Here is a 20,652-nt window from a genome sequence, read left to right on the forward strand (position 1 = left end):
GTAGGTTACATTGTTATGTCTAGAATGGAATAAGTGGGACCATAGTGTATGAAACCATTCCATTCAAATAAACATTTGTGGCCTTAGGGCAGTTCCTAACATTACAGCGCACTTATACAGTACATAACGGTGAGCTATGTATGTCAGATGGCACTACGTATCGACAGCTGTGTTGATTCATCATTTAGGTGTCACTGTGCAGCTTAAGGTGTAGCCATCATAATTTAGATCGGAAGAGCAGCGAGTCGGGTTCCAACCCACGCCGACTCAGGCATACAGAGCAGCGAGTCGGGTTCCAACCCACGCCGACTCAGGCATACAGAGCAGCGAGTCGGGTTCCAACCCACGCCGACTCAGGCATACAGAGCAGCGAGTCGGGTTCCAACCCACGCCGACTTAGGCATACAGAGCAGCGAGTCGGGTTCCAACCCACGCCGACTCAGGCATACAGAGCAGCGAGTCGGGTTCCAACCCACGCCGACTCAGGCATACAGAGCAGCGAGTCGGGTTCCAACCCACGCCGACTCAGGCATACAGAGCAGCGAGTCGGGTTCCAACCCACGCCGACTCAGGCATACAGAGCAGCGAGTCGGGTTCCAACCCACGCCGACTCAGGCATACAGAGCAGCGAGTCGGGTTCCAACCCACGCCGACTCAGGCATACAGAGCAGCGAGTCGGGTTCCAACCCACGCCGACTCAGGCATACAGAGCAGGGAGTCGGGTTCCAACCCACGCCGACTCAGGCATACAGAGCAGGGAGTCGGGTTCCAACCCACGCCGACTCAGGCATACAGAGCAGGGAGTCGGGTTCCAACCCACTCCGACTCAGGCATACAGAGCAGGGAGTCGGGTTCCAACCCACGCCGACTCAGGCATACAGAGCTGTAACCGCTGTATCACACATACCAACTTACCTTTTTATCAAACTTCAGCCATGTTTGGAACCCTTTGCTGTTGACGAACAGCAGGCCGAAGTACCAGAGCTCCCGCAGACCGACCGTTCTGGACACCTGGAGAAAAACAGAGGAGACGGAGAGAAAAACAAAAATAAACGTTTTACACTGGAGAGACGTGACACTGACAAATATAGATTTTTACAAAACCTTGTTCACCTTTTCCTACAACATGGTCATTATAATGAGACGGGTTAGTTTGTGAGGGAGTGTGTGTGTGAGACTTAGTTAGTTAGTTAGTTAGTGAGTGAGTGAGTTAGTTAGTGAGTGAGGGAGGGAGTGTGGGAGGGAGTGTGTGTGTGAGACTTAGTTAGTGAGGGAGTGTGTGTGTGAGACTTAGTTAGTTAGTTAGTGAGGGAGTGAGGGAGTGAGTGTGTGTGTGAGACTTAGTTAGTTAGTTAGTTAGTTAGTGAGTGAGGGAGTGTGTCTGTGTGTGAGAGAGAGTTAGTTAGTTAGCTAGTTAGTTAGTTAGTGAGGGAGTGTGTGAGACAGAGAGTTAGTTAGTGAGTGAGGGAGGGAGTATGTGTGTGTGTGTGTGTGAGAGAGTTAGTTAGTTAGTTAGTTAGTTAGTTAGTTAGTGAGGGAGTATGTGTGTGTGTGTGTTAGTGAGGGAGTGAGGGAGTGTGTGTGTGAGAGATAGTTAGTTAGTTAGTTAGTGAATGTGAACTGACCTGATCGAACAACTGTTTGCCGGTGGTGCTGGGAAGAATGGAGAACTCCAGCTCAGCATCCATTGTGGTGACCCGGACATTGACCTGGAGATTCAGAAACAGAACCGCCTTTATTCACCAGCAACGTTTCCATGTACCAGGAATCTGAGCTGGTCAAGTGGTGCTGACATTAACTTACATTACACAGAATTACACAGACTACACAGAATACACAGACTACACAGAATACAGACTACACAGAATACACAGACTACACAGAATACACAGAATACAGACTACATAGAATACACAGAATACACAGAATACAGACTACACAGAATACAGACTACACAGAATACACAGAATACACAGAATACACAGAATACACAGAATACAGACTACACAGAATACAGACTACACAGACTACAGCTCGTCTGAAGGTACACGCTTTATTCTCCAATATACTGTGTTGAATGATTGCAACCCTTTTCACCTTCAGAAGGTATTGTGCAACTCAGTGACTTGATTTGAAGTTACTTTGAGGTGATTTTGGCGGTAAAGGTTCATTGGAGGTTTAGTTCATTCATTCTCTCATAGTTGATTTAGTCAGCTGACGTTAGTTAATAGTGGCTGCAGCTGCGTATACAGAGACAGAATGTAGATCGCAATCTATTCTAGTCCATACACCTACTTTCAAGGTAAGGAAACATAAATAATGTCATTGTTTAAGGTAAACTATACCTTTGTGGTGCTGCTGTGAAGTCATTTCCTCATAAACCATCTCTAATTGCTAACTACTATCTCAGTAGACTTTGGACTAGCAGGGCCTGCAAGGTTAACATAACAAAGCATTCGACGCTTGCCAAAGTACAGATGTCTCTCTCAAGAAAAACATGAACCTCAACGTCTAGGGGTGGGCTAGTTTTATGAGGTGGTAGAAGCCAAATGTGCCCGGAATCTGTTACTGAGGGACTGCCCTTAATCTGTTACTGAGGGACTGCCCTTAAGCTGTTACTGAGGGACTGCCCTTAAGCTGTTACTGAGGGACTGCCCTTAATCTGTTACTGAGGGACTGCCCTTAAGCTGTTACTGAGGGACTGCCCTTAAGCTGTTACTGAGGGACTGCCCTTAAGCTGTTACTGAGGGACTGCCCTTAAGCTGTTACTGAGGGACTGCCCTTAATCTGTTACTGAGGGACTGCCCTTAATCTGTTACTGAGGGACTGCCCTTAATCTGTTACTGAGGGACTGCCCTTACACTGTTACTGAGGGACTACCTTTACACTGTTACTGGGGGACTACCCTTACACTGTTACTGAGGGACTACCTTTACACTGTTACTGAGGGACTGCCCTTACACTGTTACTGGGGGACTACCTTTACACTGTTACTGGGGGACTACCTTTACACTGTAACTGAGGGACTGCCCTTACACTGTTACTGAGGGACTGCCCTTACACTGTTACTGAGGGACTACCCTTACACTGTTACTGAGGCACTGCCCTTACACTGTTACTGAGGCACTGCCCTTAATCTGTTACTGAGGGACTGCCCTTAATCTGTTACTGAGGGACTGCCCTTAATCTGTTACTGAGGGACTGCCTTTACACTGTTACTGAGGGACTGCCCTTAATCTGTTACTGAGGGACTGCCCTTAATCTGTTACTGAGGGACTGCCCTTAATCTGTTACTGAGGGACTGCCCTTAATCTGTTACTGAGGGACTGCCCTTAATCTGTTACTGAGGGACTGCCCTTAATCTGTTACTGAGGGACTGCCTTTACACTGTTACTGAGGGACTGCCCTTAATCTGTTACTGAGGGACTGCCCTTAATCTGTTACTGAGGGACTGCCTTTACACTGTTACTGAGGGACTGCCCTTAATCTGTTACTGAGGGACTGCCTTTACACTGTTACTGAGGGACTGCCCTTAATCTGTTACTGAGGGACTGCCTTTACACTGTTACTGAGGGACTGCCCTTACACTGTTACTGAGGGACTGCCCTTAATCTGTTACTGAGGGACTGCCTTTACACTGTTACTGAGGGACTGCCCTTAATCTGTTACTGAGGGACTGCCCTTAATCTGTTACTGAGGGACTGCCTTTACACTGTTACTGAGGGACTGCCCTTAATCTGTTACTGAGGGACTGCCCTTAATCTGTTACTGAGGGACTGCCCTTACACTGTTACTGAGGGACTGCCCTTACACTGTTACTGAGGGACTGCCCTTACACTGTTACTGAGGGACTGCCCTTACACTGTTACTGAGGGACTGCCCTTACACTGTTACTGAGGGACTGCCCTTACACTGTTACTGAGGGACTGCCCTTACACTGTTACTGAGGGACTGCCCTTACACTGTTACTGAGGGACTGCCCTTACACTGTTACTGAGGGACTGCCCTTACACTGTTACTGAGGGACTGCCTTTACACTGTTACTGAGGGACTGCCTTTACACTGTTACTGAGGGACTGCCCTTAATCTGTTACTGAGGGACTGCCCTTACACTGTTACTGAGGAGGGATAGACAGATATCACTATCACTTCAAGCTGCAATATTTAACTTTTTGGGCGACCTAACCAAATTCACATAGAAATGTGTGTTATAGATCTGTCATTCTCATTGAAAGCCAGTCTAAGAAGCTGTAGATCTGTTCTACGTGCTCCATTTCTATGCTTCCCGGTTCTTAAATGTCGTATTTTACTTTTGGTTTTGTACACCAGCTTCAAACAGCTGAAAATACTATATTTTGGAGGTAAAAATATATTTCAGTGGTTTATAAATAAGCAAAGACTATGAAAAAGGATGGTTATTGGAACAGACTGCTTCTTCAATACAGACCAGGTATCATAATCAAATTTTCTACCATGGAAAACGATTTTAGGCAGAGAGATTGTGGATTATTGAAAAGATGTCTTGCCTATTTTCAGCCAAGACATCTTTTAAAGGTACAGTACTTTCAGACCCCTTGACTTTTTCCAAATGTTGTAACGTTACAGGCTCAGCAATCTACACACAATACCCCATAATGACATCACAATACCCCATAATGACATCACAATACCCCATAATGACATCACAATACCCATAATGACATCACAATACCCATAATGACATCACAATACCCATAATGACATCACAATACCCCATAATGACATCACAATACCCCATAATGACATCACAATACCCCATAATGACATCACAATACCCCCATAATGACATCACAATACCCCCATAATGACATCACAATACCCCCATAATGACATCACAATACCCCATAATGACATCACAATACCCCATAATGACATCACAATACCCCATAATGACATCACAATACCCCATAATGACATCACAATACCCCATAATGACATCACAATACCCCATAATGACATCACAATACCCCATAATGACATCACAATACCCCATAATGACAAAGCAAAAACTGATTTTTTAGAATTTTTTGCAAATGTATTAAAAAAAATTAAAAACAGAAACACCTTATTTACATAAGTATTCAGACCCTTTGCTGTGAGACTCGACATTGAGCTCAGGTGCATCCTGTTTCCATTTATCATCCTTGAGATGTTTCTACAATTTGATTGGTATCCCACCTGAGGTAAATTCAATTGATTGGATGATTTGGAAAGGCACACACCTGTCTATATAAGGTCCCACATTTGACAGTGCATGTCAGAGCAAAAACCAAGCCATGAGGTCGAAGGAATTGTCCATAGACCTCCGAGACCGGATTCTGTCAAGGCACAGATCTGGGGAAGGGTACCAAAAGATGTCTGCAGCATTGAAGATCCCCAAGAACACAGTGGCCTCCGTCATTCTTAAATGGAAGGAGTTTGGAACCACCAAGACTCTTCCAAGAGCTGGCTGCCTGTCGGCCAAACTGAGCAATCGTGGGAGAACGGCCTTGGTCAGGGAGGTGACCAAGAACCCGATGGTCACTTTGACAGAGCTCTAGAGTTCCTCTGTGGAGATGGCAGAACCTTCCAGAAGAACAACCATCTCTACAGTAACCCACCAATCAAGCCTTCATGGTAGAGTGGCCAGACGGAAGCCACTCCTCAGTAAAAGGCACATGACAGCCTGCTTGGAGTTTGCCAAAAGGCACCTAAAGACTCTAAGACCTTGAGAAACATGATTCTCTGGTCTGATGAAACCAAGATTGAACTCTTTGGCCTGAATGCCAAGCATCACGTCTGGAGGAAACCTGGCACCATCCCTACAGTGAAGCATGGTGGTGGCAGCATCATGCTTTGGGGATGTTTTTCAGTGGCAGGGACTGGGAGACTAGTCAGGATCGAGACAAAGATGAACGGAGCAAAGTACAGAGAGATCCTTGATGAAAACCTGCTCCAGAGCACTCAGGGCCTCAGACTGGGGCGAAGGTTCACCTTCCAACAGGACAACGACCCGAAGCAGTCAGCCAAGACAAAGCATGAGTGGCCTGGAATTGAACCCGACCGAACATCTCTGGAGAGACCTGAAAATAGCTGTGCAGCAATACTCCCCATCCAACCTGACAGAGCTTGAGAGGATCTGCAGAGAAGAATGGGAGAAACTCCCCAAATACAGGTGTGCCAAGCTTGTAGAGTCATACTCAAGAAGACTTGAGACCCTTATCGCTGTCAAAGGTGCGTCAACCAAGTACTGAGTAAAGGGTCTGAATACTTATGTAAATGTGATATCAGTTTTTTTTATAAATTATCAAACATTTCTAAAATTGATTTTGTTTTTGCTTTGTCATTACGGGCAATTGTGTGCAGGCAGATTGAAGAGTTGGGAAAAAACGATTTAATCCATTTTAAAACAATGCTGCAACATACCAAAATGTTAAAAGTCAAGGGGTCTGAATACTTTCCGATGGCACTTTATATAATATATACTATATATAATATATACTTTATATAATATATACCATTGATATGATACAGATGCTGCATCTTAATTTGACCCTGTTTCAAGTCTGACATTTGAAAGGTGAAATTTCAAACTTTAGAAGCATTTTTAACCTTGCATGCACTACAAGTTTGCATTTCCTACATTAAGATGTGGCATCTGTACATAAAGAGGTGCAGGGCCAGGCAATATAGCAACACACAGAACAGTACTTGTGTACCACTCTCTCTCTGTCAATTCAAGGGCTTTATTGGCATGGGAAACATGTGTTAACATTGCCAAAGCAAGTGAGGCAGATATGATACAAAAGTGAAATAAACAATAAAAATGAACAGTAAACATTACACATACAGAAGTTTCAAAACAATAAAGACATTACAAATGTCATATTATATATATATATACAGTGTTGTAACAATGTACAAATAGTTAAAGTACACAAGGGAAAATAAATAAGCATAGATATGGGTTGTATTTACAATGGTGTTTGTTCTTCAGTGGTCTCTCTCTCTCTCATATATATATATATATATATATAAAAACTGTTCCCTGAACCTTGACAGAGAATTGAAGCGTTGGCTTTCTCTGCTGCGTTACACAACCTTTTATAAACTTACCCTCCAACACGCCCCAGCGCCATAAAGATAAACGCATCTTAAATTGCGCAACAACTGGAACATCGGCCTCCACCACCTCCATGTTTCCTAACACATCACCGTGAGCAGATATATATACACATGATCTGTATGCTGCTCTTTTTTCAGTCTGATCATATCTGACCATTTAACAGCTACGTTTCCTAGCAAATCACCATATACTCACCATGAGCATACTGTATATGGGCTCGATCTATATGCTACACTTTCTATGCTACACTTTCTATGCTACACATTCTAGTCAGGCACAATTTTTAATTTTTTTACTGATCAAAGAAGATTTGGGATTAGAGATGAGATACAGGACCAGTTGATCAGATGTGGATTTTGTTCCATTGGATTTGGAGAACAAGTCAGTTTCAAAAACAAACTCTTATTTACAATGGCGGCCTACCCCGGTCAAACCCGGACAACATCTCCCTGGGTAACCCTAGGTCTCATCTCCCCGGTCAAACTCGGACAACATCTCCCTGGGTAACCCTAGGTCTCATCTCCCTGGGTAACCCTAGGTCTCATCTCCCTGGGTAACCCTAGGTCTCATCTCCCTGGGTAACCCTAGGTCTCATCTCCCTGGGTAACCCTAGGTCTCATCTGCCTGGGTAACCCTAGGTCTCATCTGCCTGGGTAACCCTAGGTCTCATCTGCCTGGGTAACCCTAGGTCTCATCTGCCTGGGTAACCCTAGGTCTCATCTCCCTGGGTAACCCCAGGTCTCATCTCATCTCCCTGGGTAACCCCAGGTCTCATCTCATCTCCCTGGGTAACCCCAGGTCTCATCTCATCTCCCTGGGTAACCCTAGGTCTCATCTCATCTCCCTGCGTAACCCTAGGTCTCATCTCATCTCCCTGCGTAACCCTAGGTCTCATCTCATCTCCCTGGGTAACCCTAGGTCTCATCTCATCTCCCTGGGTAACCCTAGGTCTCATCTCATCTCCCTGGGTAACCCTAGGTCTCATCTCATCTCCCTGGGTAACCCTAGGTCTCATCTCCCCTCCCTGGGTAACCCTAGGTCTCATCTCCCCTCCCTGGGTAACCCTAGGTGTCATCTCCCCTCCCTGGGTAACCCTAGGTGTCATCTCCCCTCCCTGGGTAACCCTAGGTGTCATCTCCCCTCCCTGGGTAACCCTAGGTGTCATCTCCCTGGGTAACCCTAGGTGTCATCTCCCTGGGTCACCCTAGGTGTCATCTCATCTCCCTGGGTAACCCTAGTAACCCTGGGACTAATCTCAAACTGTACCCTATTCCCATTATAGTGCACTACTTTTGACCAGGGCCCATAGTGCTTGGTCGTAAAGTAGTACACTATATAGGGTATACAGTAGGGTGCCATTGGGGATACAGCCCTGGAGTATTTACTATAGTGGTGAAAGCTTTATCTACTCTGACTCTCCAGAGAAGAATGTCACAGAAATGACGTCAGATTGATGTCAGACTGACCCCTGCGGTCGGACTCTCTCAAGGAGTGCTGTTGCTATGCTCCAAGTGAAACTCCATCAACAGAATACCATCCCAAGGTTATTGCTATTGTAGTGTTTGTTTAAGACACAGTACTTTTATGGAACCGAGACTGAGCCACGTAAAACTGAGCACCCGCCTCTGATTAAAATGTCTACGTGGCTACGTTATCAAAATTACATCATGGGGTTCCAACAGAGAATCTCTTAATGACTCTAGAACTGCTGCGCAAATGCCTTAGCACAGCAGCAAGAGCTAATCTATGGTTAGCCAGTAATGCCTACCTTAGCCAGTCAGGAGACAGAGACCTGTGGGTCAAACTCTGGGTTTAGTTAATAAGTAAGGCCGGGTAAGGATTCACACTTAAAATGGACTCTAAGGTTTCTTTCAAACAGAAGATGGCTTCCTTCCGATACTGTTATCGACACAAGACAATACCTCATCCACTGCAGACTTGGTCTGTAGGTATTTTACAAATGGTGCATCTCAGTCACCATGAGAACACTGCTGAAATAGGGAGGGAGAGAAGCATTATCATTCAGTAGCACCATCTTGCTGCTCTGAAGGAAAATCCTCCATTGTAGAGAAACGGAACACTTTTACTGAATAACTTTGTCAAGGAACTGGGTTATATATTAACTAACATGTTAAATAATTATTATATATTCAATCTTTATTATATATTACGTTTAACCAAAGCATTTTCTTAAAGATTGTATCACATTAAAGCATATACCCTCCAACTCTGGTTTTGGATCATATTGATTAACTTTTTGAGATGGCAGGCCTCAAATGGGTTTGGATCATATTGATTAACTTTTTGAGATGGCAGGCCTCAAATGGTTTTGGATCATATTGATTAACTTTTTGAGATGGCAGGCCTCAAATGGGTTTGGATCATATTGATTAACTTTTTGGAGATGGCAGGCCTCAAATGGTTTTGGATCATATTAACTTTTTTGAGATGGCAGGCCTCAAATGGGTTTGGATCATATTGATTAACTTTTTGAGATGGCAGGCCTCAAATGGGTTTGGATCATATTGATTAACTTTTTGAGATGGCAGGCCTCAAATGGTTTTGAATCATATTGATTAACTTTTTGAGATGGCAGGCCTCAAATGGGTTTGGATCATATTAATTAACTTTTTGAGATGGCAGGCCTCAAATGGTTTTGAATCATATTGATTAACTTTTTTGAGATGGCAGGCCTCATGTAACGTCTTTCTTCCGCTGAAGGAGAGGAGGACCAAAATGCAGCGTGGTTTAGTGTTCAACATCTTTTTTAATAAGAGAAACTAAACATGAAAACAATTACAAGCAACGTGGCAAAACCCAAAACAGTCCTATCTGGTGCAATGACACAAAGACAGAAGACAGCCACCCACAAAATACCCAAAGAACATGGCTGCCTAAATATGGTTCCCAATCAGAGACAACGATAAACACCTGCCTCTAATTGAGAACCAATCTAGGCAACCATAGACTTACATAAACACCTAGACTAGAAAACACCCCATAAACATACAAAACCCCTAGACCAGCAAAACACATAAATCCCCCATGTCACACCCTGACCTAACCAAGATAATAAAGAAAACTAAGATAACTAAGGCCAGGGCGTGACACCTCAAATGTAACTCACAGCTATTACATTAGGGCCAAATAACACTGTGACAAATAATCAGGGCAACTTCAGTGATTGTCATCGTAAATTAATTAGTGTAAGGCTATATCATCACTTTTAGACAACAATGGACAATTAATAGAAAACAAGAGGTTATTCTGGTATATTGGACATTGAAATAACATGATCATTCATTTGACCTGCCTTGTGTTACAGGCTAGTTTGGTTTAGGCTCCGTTACATTTATTCAGATAGAAAGTAACCGATTACCGTTACGTGTAATACATGACATTTTACATAGTCGGACAAATAAAATGTTTATTTTTTTAAACTCACCGTTTTAGGCATCTTTGTTCTGGGTGGTGTATCAGGTTTAGCGACGGAACGCGGGCTCCAAAGTACCGGAAAGAGATCGTAGTAGTTAACTTGTCTGGGGAACTCTCAGTCCGTGATAAAGAACGCTACTCCTTCTCTGCAAGGGGACACTCTCTGAAACGGTTGGGCGCCTGTCCTCTGTACTTGGCTGTGAAGATTACTTATACTGACGTGGTAGGCTACTCATGTCTGACTCATAATCAGATACATAAAAATGCCAGAGCAGAGGAGAGCCTAACCTTGTTCGATGACGCCGAAGACCTACCTGAGACAGAGTGTGGTTAAAAGCTCCACCCTACAGAACAGAACGGGCTGCTGACTACTACTGTAGTGCCATCCCGACGCACCGTGGCCGTAGGGTCCTTTCAGTTACAGCCTTGAAGTTATGACTAGTGTCTATGGGGACCTTTGGTCGTTCAGACGACAGCTACAACCTTGAAGTTATGACTAGTGTCAATGGGGACCTTTGGTCGTTCAGACGACAGCTACAACCTTGAAGTTATGACTAGTGATACATTTAAATTTTTCGAGGGTCCGAAAAAAATACTACCCTAAGACTTTTTTAAATAAAAACTATACCACTGCCCTCAAAATGTACACGTGACAAACACAGTCTTCGGAAGTATTCTGACCCCTTGACCTTTTCCAATTTTTTTTACTTTACATGTTTATAATTTAAAAAAATACATCCTCATCAATCTACACACAATACCCCATAATGAAAAAAGAAAAAAGAGATTTTTTGACAATTTTGCAAGTGGTTTACAAATAAACTACTAAAACATCACATTTACATAAGTATTCAGACACGTTACTCTGTACAGTCGTGGCCAAAAGTTGAGAATGACACAAATTTAAATTTTCACAAAGTCTGCTGCCTCAATTTGCATATACTCCAGAATGTTATGAAGAGTGATCAGATGAATTGCAATTAATTGCAAAGTCCCTCTATGCCATGCAAATGAACTGAATCCCCAAAAAACATTTCCACTGCATTTCAGCCCTGCCACAAAAGGACCAGCTGACATCATGTCAGTGATTCTTTCGTTAACACAGGTGTGAGTGTTGACGAGGACAAGGCTGGAGATCACTCTGTCATGCTTATTGAGTTCGAATAGCAGACTGGAAGCTTCAAAAGGAGGTTGGGTGCTTGGAATCATTTTTCTTCCTCTGTCAACCATGGCTACCTGCAAGGAAACACGTGCCGTCATCATTGCTTTGCACAAAAAGGGCTTCACAGGCAAGGATATTGCTGCCAGTAAGATTGCACCTAAAACAACCATTTATCGGATCATCAAGAAAAGAGAGTCAACACTGCAAATAGTCAACACTGCAAATAGTCAACACTGCAAATATTGACTCTTTGCATCAACTTCATGTAATTGTCAATAAAAGCCTTTGACACTTATGAAATGCTTGTAATTATACTTCAGTATTCCATAGTAACATCTGACAAAAATATCTAAAGACACTGCAAACAAGCAGCAAACTTTGTGGAAATTAATATTTGTGTCATTCTCAAAACTTTTGGCCATGACTGTACTTTGTTGAAGCACCTTTGGCAGCGATTAGAGCCTTGAGTCTTCTTGGGTATGACTCTACAAGCTTGGCACACCTGTATTTGCGGTGTTTCTCCCATTCTTCTCTACAGATCCTCTCAAGCTCTGTCAGGTTGGATGGAGAGTGTTGCTGCACAGCTATTTTCAGGTCTCTCCAGAGACGTAAGATCGGGTTCAAGTCTAGGCTTTGGCTGGGCCACTCAAGGACATTCAGAGACTTGTCCCAAAGCCACTCCTGCGTTGTCCACAGCATGATGCTGCCACCACTATGCTTCACCGTAGGGATGGAGCCATGTTTCCTCCAGATGTGACGCTTGGCATTCAGGCCAAAGAGTTCAATCTTGGTTTCATCAGACCAAGAATCTTGTTTCTCATGGTCTGAGTCCTTTAGGTGCCTTTTGGCAAACTCCAAGCGGGATGTCATAGGCCTTTTACTGAGGAGTGGCTTCCGTCTGGCCACTTTACCATAAAGGCCTGATTGGTGGAGTGCTGCAGAGATGGTTCTCCTTCTGGAAGGTTCTCTCAACTTCCTGACCAAGGCCATTCTCCCCCGATTGCTCAGTTTGGCCGGGCAGCTCTAGGAAGTGTCTTCGTGGTTCCAAACCTCTTCCACTTAAGAATGACGAAAGCCACTGTGTTCTTGGGGACCTTCAATGCTGCAGAAATGTTTTGGTACCCTTCCTCAGATCTGTGCCTCGACACAATCCTGTATCTGAGCTCTATGGACAATTCCTTTGACTTCATGGCTTGGTTTTTGCTCTGACATGTACTGTCAACTGTGGGACCTTATATATACAGGTGTGTGCCTTTCCATCATGTCCAATTAATTGAATTTACCACAGGTGGACTCCGATCAAGTTGTAGAAACATCTCAAGGATGATCAGTGGAAACAGGATGCACCTGAGCTCAGTTTCAAGTCTCATAGCAAAGGGTCTGAATACTTTCAGTGGCAAGAAAAAGTATGTGAACCCTTTGGAATTACCTGGATTTCTGCATAAATTGGTCTTTAAATTTGATCTGATCTTCATCTAGGTCACAACAATAGACAACCAATCTGATTAAATTAATAACACACAAATAATTATACATTTTCATGTCTTTATTGAACACACAGTGGAAAAATTCACAATGTAGGGTGGAAAAAGTATGTGAACCCTTGGATTTAATAACTGGTTGACCCTCCTTTGGCAGCAATAACTGCCACCAAATGTTTTCTGTAGTTGCGGATCAGACCTACACAACGGTCAGGAGGAATTTTGGACCATTCCTCTTCACAAAACTGTTTCAGTTCAGCAATATTCTTGGGATGTCTGGTGTGAACTGCTCTCTTGAGGTCTTGCCACAGCATCTCAAATCGGGTTGAGGTCAGGACTCGAGGTCAGGCGTATTTTCTTCTGTTGAAGCCATTCTGTTGTTGATTTACTTCTGTGTTTTGGGTTGTTATCCTGTTGCATCACCCAACTTCTGTTGAGCTCCAATTGGGAGAACAGATAGCCTAACATTCTCCTGCAAAATGTCTTGATAAACTTGGCAATTCAGTTTTCCGTCGATGATAGCAAGCTGTCCAGGCCCTGAGGCAGCAAAGCAGCTTCACACCATGATGCTTTACAGTTGGGATGAGGTTTTGATGTTGGTGTGTTGTCTTTTTTTCTCCACACATGGTGTTGTGTGTTCCTTCCAAACAACTTGACTGTAGTTTCATCTGCCCACAGAATATTTTGCCAGTAGCGCTGTGGAACATCCAGGTGCTCTTTTATAAACTTCAGACCTGCAGCAATGTTTTTTTTTGGACAGCAGTGGCTTCTTCCGTGGTGTCCCTCCATGAACACCATTCTTGTTTAGTGTTTTACGTATCGTAGACTCGTCAACAGAGATGTTAGCATGTTCCAGACATTTCTGTAAGTCTTTAGCTGACACTCTAGGATTCTTCTTAACCTCATTGAGCATTCTGCTCTGTGCTCTTGCAGACATCTTTGCAAGATGGCCACTCCTAGGGAGAGTAGCAACAGTGCTGAACTTTCTCCATTTATAGACAATTTGTCTTACCGTGGACTGATGAACGTCAAGGCTTTTAGAGATACTTTTGTAACCCTTTCCAGCTTTATGCAAGTCAACTATTCTTAATCTTAGGTCTTCTGAGATCTTTTTTTGTTCCAGGCATGGTTCACATCAGGCAATGCTTCTTGCGAATAGCAAACTCGGGCAGGGCAGCTCTAACCAACATCTCCAATCTTGTCTCATTGATTGGACTCCAGGTTAGCTGACTCCAATTAGAATTTGGAGAAGTCATTAGCCTAGGGGTTCACATACTTTACCCAACCTACACTGCGAATGTTTAAAATGTGTATTTTTCTTTAAAAGTGTATGTTGAATACAATAATTTGTGTTATTAGTTTAAGCACACTATGTTTGTCTATTGTTGAGACTTAGTTTAAGATCAGATCAAATTTGATGACCAATTTATGCAGAAATCCATGTAATTCCAAAGAGTTCACATACTTTTTCTTGCCACTGTATGTAAATAAGGTATTTCTGTTTTAAATGTTTATTACATTTGCTAAAATTTAAAAAACTGTTTTCCCTTCGTCATTATGGGGTATTGTGATGTCATTATGGGGTATTGTGTGTAGATTGCTGAGGAAAGTTGTATATTTAATCTATTTTAGAATAAGGCTGTAACGTCACAAAATGTGGAAAAAGTAAAGGGGTCTGAATCACTTCCAAAGGCACTGTATTCTACTACGTAGAAGATGTCTGCATTACCTGTCCTATCCAGGTGGAAATTACCTGTCCTATCCGGGTGGAAACTACCTGTCCTATCCGGGTGGAAACTACCTGTCCTATCCGGGTGGAAACTACCTGTCCTATCCAGGAGGAAACTACCTGTCCTATCCGGGTGGAAACTACCTGTCCTATCCGGGTTGAAATTACCTGTCCTATCCGGGTGGAAACTACCTGTCCTATCCGGGTGGAAACTACCTGTCCTATCCGGGTGGAAACTACCTGTCCTATCCGGGTGGAAACTACCTGTCCTATCCGGGTGGAAACTACCTGTCCTATCCGGGTGGAAACTACTTGTCCTATCCAGGTGGAAACTACCTGTCCTATCCAGGTGGAAACAACCTGTCCTATCCAGGTGGAAATGCATTGTCGGAACTAGAAGCACAAGCATTTCGCTACACTCGCATTAACATCTGCTAACCATGTGTATGTGACAAATAAAATTGGATTTGATTTGAAAATAAGCCAACAAACCTTTCGCTCCTACTATTTTAATAATAATAATAATAATAATAATGATGTTTTAAACTACTTTAACATTGAATTAATGGTATAATGGTATAGGGCCTGTGCAGCTTCATAGCTCATTATAACCAATTACAATGATTTAAATGATCAATGGAAAACATTCAGTTCTTAAAATGTAAATACATTTTACAAAGTGTATTTGACTAACAACATTGTAACAAACATTCCATGTTTTCATTGACGTCAACATAAAATTATATAAAAAATAAAAAAAACATCTCTTTTAAAAGATATAAATATGGTTTCCAAATAAGGTAAAGGAAAATAGAGCCAAAAACACATGGCTGCCTATCCCTTGGTAAGGCCACCCTTACGGGCTTCGTCACAGAACATCCAGACATGCAGTCCTAACAAATGGATCTGACTGGGAATTCAGAAATAATCAATTTTTCAAATCATGAGCAAATTGAGGATCACACAGTATTGAATCTTCATGATCTCCACAGTTTTTTGGGGGGGCGTATCAAAATATATCAGAGGAAAAAAAAGAAGAACACACAAAAAAAAACTTTGGATTAGAACTCGTCTCTGATGTTAAAATGAGGTTGGTCTTCAGGCTTGAAGTCCTCATTGGGGCTTCCATCCTGGTTGAGGATGCGTATGGCAGTGTAGCCTACAATAGGGTACTTTGTCTTGTACGTGCCCTCAAATACACTCTCTAGGGATTGGAGCTGCTCTTCAGTAAGGCCCGTCTGAAAGAGAGAGAGAGAGGGAGGGAAAAAAAGGACAAGAGACACCCATTTCATTACTAAGAGAAAAGTAGGAAAAAAAAAGAGGGTTTTCTATGGGTTCTTTGTGGAACCTTTTCTGAAGAACCCTTTATAGTTCTGCAAAAAGAGTTCGATGGGAGTTAAACATCTACACAGGTTCTTTGCAGACCAGAGCAGGGGCATCATCCCCCTCACAAGGATTTGTATTTTTACTGCATTTCTACACAATTGGAGAAAAGGAAAAAAATGCTATTTTGGAGAACAGCAAAAACAAGCAACATTGACTCTAGCCATTATCACCTTGATGCTGTAGTTTCATTCACCTCAGTCAACAAGGGGACTGAACATTCTACAAACAGGTCATATAAGAATTAGCTGCCTGCTACGCACAAACTCAACACCGGGATTAAACGCTGCACCCCTTCCCCTTGATGACGCTGCACCCCTTCCCCTTGGTGACGCTGCACCCCTTCCCCTTGGTGACGCTGCACCCCTTCCCCTTGGTGACGCTGCACCCCTTCCCCTTGGTGACGCTGCACCCCTTCCCCTTGGTGACGCTGCACCCCTTCCCCTTGGTGACGCTGCACCCCTTCCCCTTGGTGACGCTGCACCCCTTCCCCTTGGCAACGCTGCACACCTTCCCCAGCCCAACCTTTTGTTTTGTTTTCCTTTACTCACAGTGTCAGAAGTCAGATCAGCTGGCTCAAGGGACATTTTGGCCACAGCCCTGGTGCAGTCCTTTCCAACCAAGGCATTGTATGGTCCATCTTTCCCATAGAACTCTACAATGATAAACTATATTAGTCCCACGGTAACAATCAAAGCTCCTCAGTACTTACAGCTGTTACATATTTACAGTTTGTATGGGCCTCACATCAAAACCCCCTTTATCCTTTTCCCCTGTTATCTATCCATCTTGTTATTTCCAATGCAATCACCAGGATTGGAGTCAATTCTATTTCAATTCAAACTCGAATTCCAATTCTCTTCAATGCTTTATGAAGTGACTGCAATTCAAATCAAATTTATTTTATAAAGCCCTTCGTACATCAGCTGATATCTCAAAGTGCTGTACAGAAACCCAGCCTAAAAACCCCCAAACAGCAAGCATTGACCCCAACGCTGGTAATTACACAGCTTCCTATGCAGATACCAGTGATTGTGAAGGATCATTCATTCAGCATTGACACATAACTTTATCTTGTCTCTACTATTGATATCATTGGTGACATTATCATCACGCCACACTAGCAGTCTGTGGAGTTTGATACCTTTATCGCCCACTGTTCCAGAGATGGGGAGGATCCCAACATTGTGTGTGTGCTATTTACCTTTCCCCTTGGTGACATCAAACACCACTCCTTTTATGGCCATGTAAATGGGATGCCCGTCCTAAAACACAGCAACAGTTACATTATGTTTTTTAAAGATCAATTAGCATTATCAATGATAAAGAAAACGATGTCATTGTGTTGGCTGACCACACCCTCACGCTGATAGTCCATTGCATTTACATATACCAAGACGAGCTGTTCATACCTCCATTAGTCTACTGTAGACTAGGACTACTGTAGTGAAGATCACGGGTTAGCTACATGCATAGCTCTGGTCCAAGGCGTTAGTGCGTGTTCCTCCACTACTACTACTACTACTACTAGTGAAGGAACGCGACCTAACGCCATCGACCAGAGCTAGCCTACCCGTAGACTTACATAATAACAAGTACCTACCTCACTCCCATCGTGCCTTTTTAAATCTTCGTCTGTGAACAGTCGGACCGGTTTTGAGGCTGGTTTGTGTTTTAGTTTATTATCGTCTGCCAAACTCAACACGAGAAGCACAAATGTGATAAAAAGTTGCACTGGTGTTACCATGGTTGTCTGGCTATTTGGACAAGCCTCAACAACATTCATAAATAATTCCGATGTCCTCTTCTTAGGAGATCAATTTGCTTCTTAGTTCCGGTTCTCTCTCTCTCTGTCGCTCTAACTGCCCTAAGAAACCAAGAAATGAGTCCGCTAACACAAGTAGGCTACTAGAGAAGACAGTTGAAGTAAAGTTTGAGGTAAACTTGATCCATGTCCCCAGATAAATATTTGATTTCCCTAACGTTGAATAGATGGGTCATGTGGTTTCTGATCACGTTCCTAAGAATGATATGCTGCCCGCGGCCAAAACAGTGCTGTGCTGTGCATGTGATAGTCGGGACAAATTGGTTTCCTCTTTTAAAACCGTTCTGGAACCAGTTTACACTTCCACACAATCCAAGAACAGTTACCGAGAAAGAAAAAATAAAACTGCCCTGTCATCAGCAGTTAAGGGCAATGCCTCCACTCCTCTACCAATAGACGGAAATATATATTACCGTTCTCCTGGCAGTAGGATATAATGCTGGCAGCACGGTCGCGGATTATTTTTCCTCAAAATAAGAGTCCCCCTACAAAGACGTACTAAACTTTGGGAATATCGATTAAAAAAAAATCTAGTTCAGTGATTGTAATATTAGAACGCACAAGGTGCAATTTCGAAATTGGGTAGATGTCCCCCAATGCTGGAAGGGGGGACCCGAACGAAAACGTTTGGGTACCCCTAATCTAGTGCAGTACAACAATTTTTTCACAGCATTGCATTTTTTTAAATTGATAATTAACTTAAATGTAATAACTTCGTTTATACGTATGTAACTTAAATATATATTGTATTATTTATACCAGCATTTCTTTAGAAAGTTTACACCAATACTGGTATGTTGAAAACTATTGTGTTGCGCTTTCAAACTCAAATCTGGACCTCCAAGCCAGTTCCAATGTGTTTTTTCATTGTTCCCCTCTAATTAGGGACTGATTTAGACCTGGGACACCAGGTGGGTGATTCCCTTCTAATCAGGGCCTGATTTAGACCTGTGACACCAGGTGGGTGATTCCCTTCTAATCAGGGCCTGATTTAGACCTGTGGCACCAGGGGGGTATAATTAGTTAGGGGCGGCAGGGTAGCCTAGTGGTTAGAGCGTTGGACAAATAACTGGAAGCAACCGGAAGGTTGTGAGTTCAAACCCCCCCCATCTGTCGTTCTGCCCCTGAACAGGCAGTTAACCCACTGTTTCTAGGCCGTCATTGAAAATAAGAATTTGTTCTTAACTGACTTGCCTAGTAAAATAAAATAGAATGTAGAATAGAATGTAAAACCAGCAGGCTCCAAACTTTCCCCTAACACCCCATAATGAAAAAGCGAAAACTGTTTTTAAAATTTTTAGCAAATGTAATAAACATTTAAAACAGAAATACCTTATTTACATACAGTGGCAAGAAACTATGTGAACCCTTTGGAAGTACCTGCATTTCTGCATAAATTGGTCATCAAATTTGATCTGATCTTCATCTAAGTCACAACAAGCTTAGGGTCATTGTCCTGTTGTAAGGTGAACCTTTGTCCCAGTCTGAGGTCCTGAGCACTGTGGAGCAGGTTTTCATCAAGGATCTCTCTGTACTTTGCTCCGTTCATCTTTGCCTCGATCCAGACTAGTCTCCCAGTTCCTGCCGCTGAAAAACATCCCCACAGCATGATGATGCCACCACCATACTTCACCGTAGGGATGGTGCCAGGTTTCCTCCAGACTTGACGCTTGGCATTCAGGACAAAGAGTTCAATCTTGGTTTCATCAGAATCTTGTTTCTCATGGTCTGAGAGTCTTTAGGTGCCTTTTGGCAAAAACTCCAAGCAGGCTGTCATGTGCCTTTTACTGAGGAGTGGCTTCCGTCTGGCCACTCTACCATAAAGGCCTGATTGGTGGAGTGCTGCAGAGATGGTTGTCCTTCTGGAAGGTTCTCCCATCTCCACAGGGGAACTTTGGAGCTCTGTCAGAGTGACCACCGGGTTCTTTGTCACCTCCCTGACCAAGGCCCTTCGTCCCCGATTGCAGCCAGCTCTATGAAGAGTCTTGGTGGTTCCAAACTTCTTCCATTTAAGAATGATGGAGGCCACTGTGTTCTTGGGGACCTTCAATGCTGCAGAAATGTTTTGGTACCCTTCCCGAGATCTGTGCCTCGACACAATCCTGTCTCGGAGCTCTACAGATAATTCCTTTGACCTCATGGCTTGGTTTTTGCTCTTACATGCACTGTCAACTTGTGGGACCTTATATAGACAGGTGTGTGCCTTTCCAAATCATGTCCAATTAATTGAATTTACCGCAGGTGGACTCCAATCAAGTTGTAGAAACATCTAAAGGATGATCAATGGAAACAGGATGCACCTGAGCTCAATTTAGAACCTCATTCCAAAGGGTCTGAATACTTACAGTACCAGTCTAAAGTTTGGACACCGACTCATTCCGGGGGTTTTCTTTATTTTTACTATTTTCTACATTGTAGGATAATAGTGAAAACATCAAAACTATGAAATAACACATATGGAATCGTGTAGTAACCAAAGAGGTGTTTAAAAAA

General features: G+C 43.1%; 2 protein-coding genes across 2 annotated transcripts in view; both read right to left on the minus strand.

Annotated features, from left to right (window-relative positions):
• Positions 1 to 10,601, minus strand: part of LOC109883067 (ezrin) — a 42,844-nt gene extending 32,243 nt beyond the window's left edge. The window contains exons 1-3 of the mRNA XM_031787644.1: positions 10,590 to 10,601; positions 1,626 to 1,709; positions 916 to 1,011 (exon numbers count right to left, since the gene is read on the minus strand). Of these exons, the coding sequence (XP_031643504.1) occupies positions 916 to 1,011; positions 1,626 to 1,709; positions 10,590 to 10,601 (192 nt within the window). The remainder of the gene's footprint in view (positions 1 to 915; positions 1,012 to 1,625; positions 1,710 to 10,589) is intronic.
• Positions 10,602 to 15,446: 4,845 nt separating this feature from the next.
• Positions 15,447 to 18,988, minus strand: nenf (neudesin neurotrophic factor). The gene is made up of 4 exons (XM_020475114.2): positions 17,938 to 18,988; positions 17,539 to 17,599; positions 16,886 to 16,989; positions 15,447 to 16,189 (listed from the first exon to the last, which is right to left on the minus strand). The coding sequence occupies exons 1-4, from the start codon at positions 18,118 to 18,120 to the stop codon at positions 16,013 to 16,015; spliced, it is 525 nt and encodes a 174-aa protein (XP_020330703.1). The 5' UTR covers positions 18,121 to 18,988; the 3' UTR covers positions 15,447 to 16,012.
• Between the last annotated feature and the right edge of the window lie 1,664 nt (positions 18,989 to 20,652).

This window comes from Oncorhynchus kisutch, linkage group LG14, assembly GCF_002021735.2.
Source record: "Oncorhynchus kisutch isolate 150728-3 linkage group LG14, Okis_V2, whole genome shotgun sequence".
Taxonomy (NCBI): Eukaryota; Metazoa; Chordata; class Actinopteri; order Salmoniformes; family Salmonidae; genus Oncorhynchus; species Oncorhynchus kisutch.